Source organism: Typopeltis vanoorti, chromosome 4 (genome assembly GCF_054136105.1).
Source record: "Typopeltis vanoorti isolate ZY-2024b chromosome 4, IOZ_Tvanoo_1.0, whole genome shotgun sequence".
Classification (NCBI taxonomy): Eukaryota; Metazoa; Arthropoda; class Arachnida; order Uropygi; family Thelyphonidae; genus Typopeltis; species Typopeltis vanoorti.
In genome coordinates this window covers 166,772,480-166,785,047 of record NC_143552.1, presented here as the reverse complement: position 1 = coordinate 166,785,047, position 12,568 = coordinate 166,772,480, and the positions used below count along the sequence as shown (strand labels likewise).

Genomic DNA, 12,568 nt, shown 5'->3' with positions numbered 1-12,568 from the left:
GCCAAACAGACCACAGCTCACACACATTTGCTCACAATTTACTATATCAGCTGAACATTATGAACTGTTATCGCTTTGATCTTTTACATCAATGAGGCTATTTGGGGAAGAAGGTATGTCTGCAAATTTGTACGTTCCATAGAAAATAAAAATCTCTACTACCTCTAGGTGAGACTGGCTAACTCACTTTTAGCTGGAAAGCCTTAAAAATATTCTTTTCATACCACTTCAGAAATAAACCTAGGACTTTCCAACAATTTTAAGAAGTCAATATGTTAATATTAATATATTCAATTGAAAGTTATTAGCAACCCCTCAAATTTGTATTATATGCTGAAAATGACAAAATACCATTGAAAATTATAATTGAGATCAACCTTCAATTGATTTTGGATAATGCTATACAATTTGTTAAGAAAGAAAGCTTGATTGATTTAAGTAGTTTATTAAAGAAGAACTGTATTTTTAATAAATTAGAATCAAAAGAAGGGTAATCTATTAAGCAGACTGCCCTCTTCTGAATATCGAGAATTCTCAAGGTGGTCTTGGGTGCTCCACCCCAAATGTGGGAACAATACTCCAAGGTTGGTCAGATCTGAGACTTGTGAAATGTTAGGAGTTGAGGAGGAGAAGTAGTGTTTAGAACAGAAAAGAACACAAATCTATTTAGAGGCTGAGGTGGCTATGTATGTAATATGTTTGTGCCAGAATAAAGTGGATGTGATAGTCAACTCAAGAAGAGAAAGCTGATCTTGAAAATAAAAAGGATCATCATCAAAATGTAAGAGGGGGTGAGGTAGGAGATCTTCTTGTGAGTAATAAGGCAGCTTGAAGATTATTTATTTTATTTTATTTATTTATTTTTTTTTTTGCACTGAAATTTAATAAGTTGTCTTCATCCGATTTGAGGATATTGAAGAAATCAGTATTTAAGTCATTAGCTTCTGGTTCCTCTTCATCAATACTGATGTCTCAACTAGAGTACACTTGGAAATATATATATATATATATATATATATATATATATATATATAACACCAGTCCCAACTTCATGGGAAGACTCATAAAGTAGACACTCTTTTCAACAAAGACTCTTCTACTGGAATAACCATTTGTCCCATTCTTAATTCAGGGTGAAGAGTGCATTTTCGAGAGAAGTCTACACAAGTACCTTTTTCTATTGGAAACCTCAATTTACCCTCATGTTATGAGAGTGACAGTAATTAATTAAACAATTAATTTAATTAAATAATTAAGCAAAGCTCTGGAAGAGTAATTGTAAGTATTATTATTATTCTTTATTATTTATTCTGTTATTTTAAATGCATATGAACTCCTACAAATTATGATACTTCACTTTCCTACTTGCATTATCCTATGTATTCATTTTTTTTTAAATCTCCTACAATACAAGTAATTCAAAAGTCAGTATGATATAATGAGGGAGAATAAAAAATAGATTTAAATAGATAAGTCAGAAATGGACATTACATTTTTCTTCTTTCTGCCATGCCAAAGAAGAACAAAGTAAGGCAAGGCTTTTGCCACTACCTGTAGGTGATTCAATTAAACAATTCTGCTTTCTTGAAAGGCCTCTCACAACCTGTTTAAATAGACAAAATAATGCCAAATTAATAACAATAACTGCTAACAAAGAAAAATTATGTTTATTACTTTACAACCATGACATGATTACAAAATAGGTATGGAAATATTGTCTCATAAAACAAAAAAATCACATTCAAAGGAAGTCAGCCAATAAAAAGCAAAATAAGTTTAAATAAACTAATAAAACATTCAGGGGTGCTTAAGGGTCAAAGCTGTATAACTGATAGGAGACCTCCACATAGCTTTTAAAGGAATGTGGAGAACCAACCAGGGCTTCTGACTTAATGTCCAATCCTCACCTTCTTGTGGTGCACCCTGTTTGGTATCTACTTGGATACTGAACGAATGAGGATGGACACTGGCAGGGATTTAGGTGACCAAATTGTATTCTTATTGGCTTAAACCACAATATTAAATGATGGTATACAGCATGACAGAATTTCATGCTGGCTGGGGTGTCAGTTAAACAAGAGCCCCCAGTTGTTTTCGCCAGGGGAACCAGGGCAAACAGCGAAAAGTCAGCTACTGGAACAAATCATAAAATACACGCCAACTCAATATCACAAGAGTTGAAGATCGGTACTATCAACATAACCCTCAATGGCAAAGAAATGGAGCTAGCTGAGGAATTGGATAAGTACCAGATTGACATAATTAGGGGTGACCAAAACAAAACAAAAAAAAAAAAAAAAATGGTGAAATCTTTCTGAGCAATAAATACAAAATATTATATTCAGGCAATGACAATCAAGGAAAAGAAGGAGTAGCCATAGTATTCAACATTAAATATGAGGCTAATCTTCTTGAATGGCAGGCAATTTCAAATAGAGTGATGTGGGCAAATATCAGAATGGGGTACTGGACGATGAGACTTATTTGGTCCTATGGTCTCACAGAGGATTCTACTAAAGTAGAAGTGGAGGAATTTTTTGAGGCTTTCAAATGACACAATGAAAAAGGAAAAGTTGGTCCTGGTTAGCATCCAGGAATGTGTTAGCAGAGCTAATCTCAGGTGGTATGGTCACTTAAACAGAATTGGAGAGGAAAGATTAACAAAACAAGTGCTCTTTGCCAGGTTGGCTGGAAAAAGACCCAGAGCAAGATAAAGATATAAGTGAATTGATACAGTAAAAAGTGCTTTAGAAAACAGAAGTATAAGATCTGATAATATTGGAGTCTTAAAGGTAACAGACTGATTTGGAGAAAAATTGTAGCTAGGAAGTTAGTAATTTGCAAATTTTTCATGTAGTACTATCATATTCCGTACACCACTTGAGGTAAATGTCAGGAATTTGATGATGATAAAACATTCATAACTTTAATTTCTTGGTTGTAATATAAGTTACAATGGAGAGATTCAAAACAGAAATTAATAAATATATAAAAATTAGTCAAATGGTTAACAATATTTTTAAAGCCTAACTGAATATAAAAATTAAATTAATAAATAAAATACAAGGTTAAGAATATTTCATGTTTTAGCAAATGGAAGTGAAACATGAACATTGAAAATAACTAACTAAAAAGGAATATCGGCAAAAGTTCATACATCTTACCCTTTTTTTTTTTTTTTTTTTTTAGAAAAAGAATAAGATGTCTGAACAGATAATGATTCTTGTCTAACTAGACAGGAAAAGAAGTAGATCTGTACATTACACACTGATACTACCAAGAACCTGTACATTACACATTGATACTACCAAGAACCTGTACATTACACACAGATAACTAGAAAAAAACTAAATGAATTCAATATTGATGTGTTGGTAAGATAAGTGGATCCTTTCAACATCAGGTGGCAATCTGGGAGAGGGATAATAATTATCAATTGTTTTCCGTATTGAGGTTTTGCTATATCCATTAAGTGATAGAGTACGTTTTATTTAATTTTTCTAATTTAAGGGATCTGAAGAAAACCATGTGTGCTTAGGTGCACAAGGCTTTTGAAACCATAATTTCAGAACTCTTGAAGATCTTTCATTTTTATTGACCTTTTCCTAGTGATGAATTAAGTGTATATTGCCAAAAGGTGCAGATTTTGCAGTAACACCTAGTTGATTGCCTCAGACTTTATGGTAGGTGTAGAAAACTGAATTAAAGAATTTTATACTGTTAAGCAATATTAAATTGTATAACTTACATAAGGAGGATTAATCAGGTAGGAGTCAGATGGATGAGTAATATCATTAAGTGAGATACAGAAGAAGAAAATGCTGTGTAACATACTAACAATTGATACTAACAAGCTACAGGTTTAAATTGCACAGATTTTGTATAAAACTAAATTTCCTCCATTGAATATTTCTTTTCCTGAATTACAAGCTCTATAATCTTTACATCAAAATAATAACAATGATAAAACAAAGTCTGACAAATTAAATGCAATGGTTCTGATAAGCACCATTAATTATAATTGTAATTGATTATAAGCCAGCTAAACAGATTAAACAAATAAATAGATCAAACATATTCCTTAGATGATAATACTAATGAAACGTTATAGATTCATCATGCTCATCCCTCACATATTTATGGCCTTCCAAAAGTGCACAAATCTGGTTATCCATTACAAGTAACAGTTGATTTCGTAGGATCTCTTACTTATGTGGCAAAATATCTTTAAACATCTGAAATTTTAATGGAAAAATCATCTCTTTTATCACTAGCTTTGACTTCAAAGAAAAAATTAAAGATCTTCATCTTCGAGAGTCTGAAATGATGGTTTCTTTTGATAAGTTTCACTGTTTACAAATATACCACTTCAAGAACCTCTACAACTTTTACAAGTAGATTTCCCCCTGATGACTTGTAAAATTATTTAAGTTTACTATCAATGCTGGTTATTTTACTTGGCGTAATAAATTGTGTCAACAAATCAAGGGTATTGTAATAGGTAGTCTTACATCACCTGCTTTTAGCCAATTACTTTATGAAGCATTTAGAGGATCAGATTTCTAACACTATTTCTTCTCACCTCATATTTGGATACGTTCTATAGATGATATCTTTGCAATCAGGTCTCACTATGAAACAAACTACTTCAATTTCAGGATGAAATGTCCAGAAGGGGTACATGTGGAACTACAAGGCAGGTGATTATGACAAACTTAGGAGAAAGCTTAAATCTGTGCCACAGCATAAATTCTACAAGGTAAGGATGTTAGTAGTGCATGGGAGATAGTTAAGGGTCATTTGAGGAAGCAATATTAAATTGTATAACTTACATAAGGAGGATTAATCAGGTAGGAGTCAGATGAATGAGTAATATCATTAAGTGTGAGATACAGAAGAAGAAAATGCTGTGTAGGATATATAAGGTGAAAGGTGACCAGCAGATTCATGAATGGCACAAGGCTCTGGCAAGAAATGTAACAAGCATGGCAGGGTAGGCAAAATCAGACTAAAAGAAGTGTTAAATTTTTATGGTAGTCATCTGCACCATTGTAAAATTTTTCTTTCTTATTTTCGTGTATCTTAAATTCAACCACGCCTTTGTTATCCTTACACGAGCTGCAATCCCAGCACCTTGTACCTCACTTAACCTCTATCAACTTTAATAAAACTATAATTTGCCTAAAGTAGATCTCTCTATTAGGTTATTAGCCTATCCACAATATACAGGTTACCAATTCTCATACTAGACAATCAGAAAAATTTATTTTATTAACGACTGCACCATTCTAATTGCTATTTGAAGTCTGAGAATTAAGGCATGGAACACAGGCAAGAGCATAATTAAATTACATAAATTTCTATAGCTAGTCATGGCAATTCTCAATCTAATGTGCACACAGGTTCGCTAATTTTTATTTAGAGATAGTGCATTGGCAATAGATCAGGCAAGCTAGTTAAACAAACAAAACATTTTATTCTTACAGAATGAAACTACAATGCACAAAGAAAATGGGAGAAATTATCTCTCTCAGCTTTTCATATACACATTAGGTATAACATACAATTAAGCATTTTTGCACATACCACTTATTTAACCCTATAACAATGCTAACTTATCTAAATTAGACATGTAGTTATTCCCTATATCACAACTTAGCTAAATTCCATTCATTACATATACAAGTTAACATTCATTTTCCCTTTCATGACCATAACTTATTAATCAACTAATTATTAACAATTTCCTGTAAGCATCTTCATTACACACACAAATTTCAATTGTAAGCTTCTAAAACATTAACAAAATTGTGCTTACTTACTGTAACTTTACATACACAGTCTGTAAAGTTACAGTAAGTAATTTACAGACTAAATCAACTGAACAAAACTTCATCAAGGTTAGCTTGACCTTGCATCTTCATCCTGAGTAACGACTGTTGCTTGGACGATGTGGCAGTTCTCGTTATAGAAGTACCCAGGAAAGTTAGGTTGACTTTCCTGGAAACTTCAGCAATTCCCTGTTGGGAACTGCTGAAGTCGCCGCAATGTCTGTGGGTAACTACACTTTCCTAGCACGTCCATGCATCCAAACAGGAGTTCCATCGAAAACGGCCTTGCCTCCACACACACTTAGAACTCCATCCTCTGGGAAGGAAAAAACTTAGCGCCTGAAAATCGAGAACCTTGCTGGTCTGTCTCAGTCCTCTTTTATATATTCTCTAATCCTTAGTTACTACACTATAGTTTTCAGGATTACCCACAAGCATGATGACATCGCTTTGGCTCCCTCCATTCACGGACGCATATTTTTATGTTTGCAAGACTTTGTGAACGTTTATTTTTGCCTAGTCATCGTTCTAATCTGGGTTAATCTCCTCTTTTTCTGTCTTATATATAACTCAATGGGCATTAAATTATGCATTTTTACAGTAAAATTATAACATTCATTTTATTACAACATAAATTATATTTTATATATGTTTGGAAACCTCTGTAAAATCTAACTCAAAAAATTAATTAATTTATCGCAAGAGACTTTACAGAAGAATCTAGTCGCAGAAGCCAAAGAAAATCCCAAAGAGTTCTTTTGTCACATGGTAAGTAAGAGGAAGAATGACCATGGAAGATTAACCATAATGAGTGATGATGGTCACAAGGTGACAGAAGCAGATAAAATAGTTGAGTTACTGAGTGACCACTTTGCAAGGGTATATCATCCAAGCACTTAACACTAACGGAATATATATATATTCCGTTATTTTTTTTTATTTATTTATTTTTTTAATATGTTTGATATTTTTTTTTTTATTCAAAACTACACACACACACACACACACACACACACACACACACACACACACACACACACACACACACACACAGTTTTGAATGTGCAGACTTCAACGTTGAAATATATACACTAACTTTTCGTGGTGTTTATAATTATTTCCTCTATGTTTTACTGGTTATTTCATTTTCAATGTGCATCTGAAGAAGGTGGATACAAGCTGAAACTAGTTGTGCTATTAAACTTTGTTTTCACTTTTCTCGGCTTCTAGTCATTCAATTTTTTTAAAAAATGTATATCAACCAAGTATCTCTAGTCCTTATGATGAGGCAACCCATAATATCAGGGATTTCCAGAAAACCTTGAAGAGGATAGGCCTGAACATCAACAGGTTATTGTTTCTCAAGCGCTGTAAATTCCATGCCGTCTTCCCTAAGTTTATTTCCTTTAAAGAAAACATTAAAACGGAAAGGGGCTAAAAGGATTTACCATAGAGCAAAGTTGGATCTTCTCGCTGAGAGAATATTTGATACTAAATACACTCTAGCTTTTTTATTTAGTAAAAAGATTACATTATCTCAAAAAATTGAACAATCTCTAGATAGTGACAGTTTGAATCTTCTTAAAGTGACCAGTGAATCTCAAGCTGCAGAATTCAAAATGGCAATAAACTGAAACTTATTAGAAAATTCAAAGCCCTTAAACAAATTCAAGGTAATTTAACTTCTTTGAAACCACACCTCCAACCAGACAAAGTTGTTATTAACAAATCAAGTTTTAAACCTTCCAAAGCAGAGAAAAGTGTCCTCAGTAAAGGCCTAAATTTTGTTGTATCTCCTAGATCTATTCCAAAAGAATTATTACTTATAAAGATCAAAAAGCTACCTCCTTTCTTCCTACTCAAGAGGCAAACCTACTCTGCACCGAATCCATTTTCATCTCAATAACGCCAAACCCCCTACAGACAACATCTCTTCATCGGAACGACAGGCTATTAAGAAGTTACAAAATAACAAAAATATAATTATTCTTCCTGTGGATAAAGGCAATGCCACAGTTGTTCTTAACATTGATGAGTATCACAACAAGATGATGGAATTGTTACGGAGTGACACTTACTCGATCCTCGAGAGAGATTCCATCCATGAACTCCAAAACCGGACCAACAATCTACTGAGAACAACCTCTGAACTACCTAGAAACATCTGCCTTTCTCTTCGTTCTCCCCATCCACTAATTCCACGATTATATGGACTACCTAAAAGTCATAAGGAAAATACCTCACATATTGTAGAAGGAATCGACTCTCCAACATATAACCTTTCCAAATATCTGGCTAAATCTCTCAAATATTCGAATGTTTTTCCAGTAAGTCATTGTCTTTTATTAAAAACTCCACAGATTTTGTATCACGTATAAAAGATATTATTATTAAGGAAGATGAAATCATGGCAAGTTTTGACATAGTCTCCTTATTTACCAATTTTCCTAGAGATGAAGTTCTTTTACTACTCAAAGATAAATTACCTAAAAAAGGTCATGGCCTTACTTACTCATTGCATCCACTCAGGATACTTCAAGTTTAAGGTATCATCTATAAACAAAATTATGGTCTTGTAATGGGTAATCCATTGTCACCTGTACTTGCAAACATCTATTTAGAAGATTTAGAAGTTAAAGTCATCTCCTCTTATCCTTTAAAACCAAGAATTTGGACAAGATATATTAATGACATTTTCCTGATTTGGAGACATGGCTGTGAATCTCTTCTGAACTTCCTAGAACATCTAAATAATCAACATCCGAACATAAAATTTATGGCTGAGTTTAGTTTGAAGCTAATGGTTCTCTTCCTTACTTGGACATTAAACTGTCCAATTCTCAGAGAAATTAAAAATCTCGATTTACAGAAAACCTACCCACACCAATAGTTATTTCCAAGGTCAATCCCATCATTATCCTCCTCAAAAGTTTGGAATCATCTCTAGACTAGGACACCATGCTCACTCTCTTCTTGATGATGAGATAGAACTTAATAAAAAATTCAATTTTCTCAGGACTACTTTTCAACTGAATAGTTATTCACAAAAAACAATTGACAAATTCCTATTAAATCCACCTGCTTGCCATAATGAAGAGACCAATTGTGTGAAAGGTAACATTTCTATACCATACATAAGCTCTGTCTCATCCAAACTGGCCAAGGTTCTTAGGAAATACAACATTAAGAACTTTATTTATACCCCTTCCAAAAATCCGCTCCTTACTGAGCCATCCGAAACCTAGACATCACAACCTTAAATATCCTGGTGTTTACCGGATTTGGGGCAACTGTAATATACTATACTTTGGCCAAACAGAGAAATTGATCGAGTTACGCATTGAAGAACATAAGAGACATCAGTTATGGGAGAATGCAAGCCAGTGCTCTGTCTAGTCATGTTCTGTTCTCAGCCAATTCTAATGAAGATGACCTTAGCCATACAGTTCTATGGGACAAGTCTAATAACATTTTCCGTTATTACGATGAATTAGAAAGCAAAATAATAGAAATGAAAAAATCATTCTCAACCCCCTACATCTCAACAATAACCTGAGTTACAACCTTCCAGACTGTCATTGTGATACGATCCAGTACTGGCGTTCTCGAGATGCTGTACGCAATACATAAGCCCAACAATGAAGCCAACGAGAGAACAGTTTTGAATGTGCAGACTTCAATGCTTCAATGTTGAAATATATACACTAACTTTTCATAGTGTTTATAGTTATTTCCTCTATGTTTTCCTAGTTATTTCTTTCTTAATGTGCACCTGAAGAAGGCTGATACAAGCTGAAACTAGTTGTGCTATTAAACTGTTTTTACTTTTCTCGGTTTCTAGTCATTCAATTTTGTAAAAAATTGTATATCAACTGAGTAAATCAATCTTCCTATATATATATATATATAAAACCACTTAAACAACCTCCATCAAGATATAAAATTGACCATGGAGATTGAAGAAAATAGTTCCCTCTGTTTCCTAGACATTAAACTCACCAAAAAGCCTGAGTCCATAAAAGTCTCTATATTTAGAAAGCCGACATACACGGACAGATATCTGCATGCATCCTCACATCACCATCCAGCGCAAAAGTTGGGTATTATATCAACTCTAGCGAATCGTGCAAGATCTGTACTGTCAGATGAAGAACTAAGAGCTATTCTTTAAAAAGTATTAACAAAAATTATTCCATCAACGTAGCAATGTAGAGACACAGGACGACTCCAAAGGTTATATCTCCTTGCCATATACAGCACACTATCCAAAAAACTGAGTAGAATCTTAAAGAAGTTTAACATACAAACGTGCTTCTCGACTCTTCCAAAAATAAGATCAAGTTTCAGCAATTACAAACAGTCTCACAACCTTCTACAATTCCCAGGTGTATACAAAATCACATGTGAGTGCAGAAAACCTTACTATAGCCAAATGGAGAAATTTATCCTCCTATGTCTCGAGGAACACCAGAGAGACATTGCTTACAAGAGAACCAGGGCTACTGCCCTATCAGGCCATGTCCTGTTTTCAATAAACACAAATATCAAAAGCCGCCAACATGAAGTAAATTGGACAACAACTTCAAACCTGCACATTTGCCACATGAGGTAGAATGTGCATGGTCGAGTCAAAAGAAATTACCTTGGACCATCTTCATATGAACAATAATCTCAGCTACAATTTGCCTGGCTCTTTCAGATCTACTATCAGATACTGGTGATCTCGTGGATCCACATACGCACAGGTGTACAACAATAGATCTTTAACACGGACTATAGCTCAAGTTCATAATAACTGTAATTTACAGTCAAATTTATAGCTTTATAATTTTATAGCTTTAGAGTGTCTCAATGTTTTTTTTTTTCAGTGTCTTATAATAGCTTTCTATGTTCTTAACGCCTGATGAAGTCGATCCCGACGAAAAATGTTGCGTATCCAATAAATCTCGGATTTTTAGTCAGTTTATATAAAAAATGAACATATCCCAACTCCGAGTTAATATTAGTAGTCATATATATATATATATATATATATATATATATATATATATATATATATGTAGAAAGTATTTTACCTTGGGTATAATAAATGTTAAAGATACATACATCTCCTCCAGGAGATGTGCTTTGCATTAAGGGTAAATATCAAGATTAGTGATCAGAGCTTATTCTACTTTTACCTTGAGTTGCGTTGGTCTTGCACTATGTGCAGGGTCAGCTAAACTTGCAACACTTGCAGACGCAAACTTGACTTGTTTGTCTGTTTGCTTACTTGGGAAATGGAGTAAAACCAGGTTTAAAATAGCTTGGCATCTTTAACATTTATTATACCCAAGGTAAAATACTTTCTACATTTATATCTCCTCCTGAGATTTTTATTTAATAAGGTTAAAACACCTTATGGTAACTTGTTCTGGTAAAATACTTATAAGCTCTGTATTACTAAAATCTTGGCATTTCTAGCCTGGCTCCCACTGATGAGACCTCAATAAAGGTCGAAACCGGTCTGGGTAGTGGCCCCTTGCCTTTAATACAAAGTATCATACATCTCCTCCAGGAGATGTGCTTTGCATTAAGGGTAAATATCAAGATTAGTGATCAGAGCTTATTCTACTTTTGCCATGAGTTGCCTTGGTCTTGAAGGTCAGCTAGACTAGAGCAAACTTGACTTGTTTGTCTGCTTGCTTACTTGGGAAATGGAGTAAAACCAGGTTTAAAATAGCTTGGTATCTTTAACATATATATATATATATATATATATGTATATATATATATATATATGTCCACACGGTTAGCCTAGTGGATTTGCAACCATATGCCTGGGGAAGGAGTGTCCCAAGTTTGATTCCCATCGAAGACGTGAGGAACTTGAGGATCTTCCTCAGGAATAGCCAAGTTAGAGAGATAAATTTTTCAATGTTCTTAAGAGTGAAGCCATTGTTGAGAAAGGTCTTTTTTAGTAATATTTTTAATCTCTGTTTCATCTGTTAATAAAGATCTGGCTCGATGTGCCAAGGTTGAAATAATGAACTCCAATATATATATATATATATATATATATTCCATTTGGGTGTTTATCAGAACTTTAAAGACCATTCCTTGTATATATTATTATTAAGTGAGAGACCTACAGGGAGTCAGAGACTCATCGAGGAAGGCAACATACTAACCAGCTATCATACTTATTCTAGAATTCATTCACAGTGTTTCACATGTCACATTCAATGGCAATCCATTCCAATCATGAACCTCCCTATGAGAGAAAAATCTAGTCTCATCCCCTTCTTAGCGAAATTCATTCTCAGCTTCTGAGGATGCTCTCATCCTTTCCACACCCTCTATAAAATGAAAAATTCCATCAACTGAAATCCTGTGGGACCCTTTCAGAAGTTTGTAAATCTCAATCATATCCCCACCCCTCTCCTGTTTGCTAGTGTCAGCAGTCTACAAATTCTCAATCTGACTTCAAAATCAGTATTCAACAATCCTGATATCTTTTTAACACTCTCTCCACTCTATTAAAATCACCACAGAAATGAGGAAACCAGATATGCACACAAGTCCAAGTGAAGTCTTATCGAGGCCTTCTAATGAGGCAAAATCACTTTCTTATCTTTACATGGCAAGATTCATTTCACTATTCCCATTATTCTCTGAATTGTATTTGCCATCTTTGCTATGTGGCCCTTCAACTTCCTATCTACTAAAACTCTAAAAATGCCTAGCATGATCAGTTT

At 33.9% G+C, this 12,568-nt stretch overlaps 1 protein-coding gene across 1 annotated transcript in view; it reads right to left on the bottom strand.

The window, feature by feature from the left end:
• Nucleotides 1-12,568, bottom strand: part of LOC150107826 (Fanconi anemia group J protein homolog) — a 463,872-nt gene that overhangs the window by 400,819 nt on the left and 50,485 nt on the right. Inside the window, exon 3 of the mRNA XM_090391581.1 lies at nucleotides 1,492-1,603. Within this exon, the coding sequence (XP_090247707.1) occupies nucleotides 1,492-1,603 (112 nt within the window). The remainder of the gene's footprint in view (nucleotides 1-1,491; nucleotides 1,604-12,568) is intronic.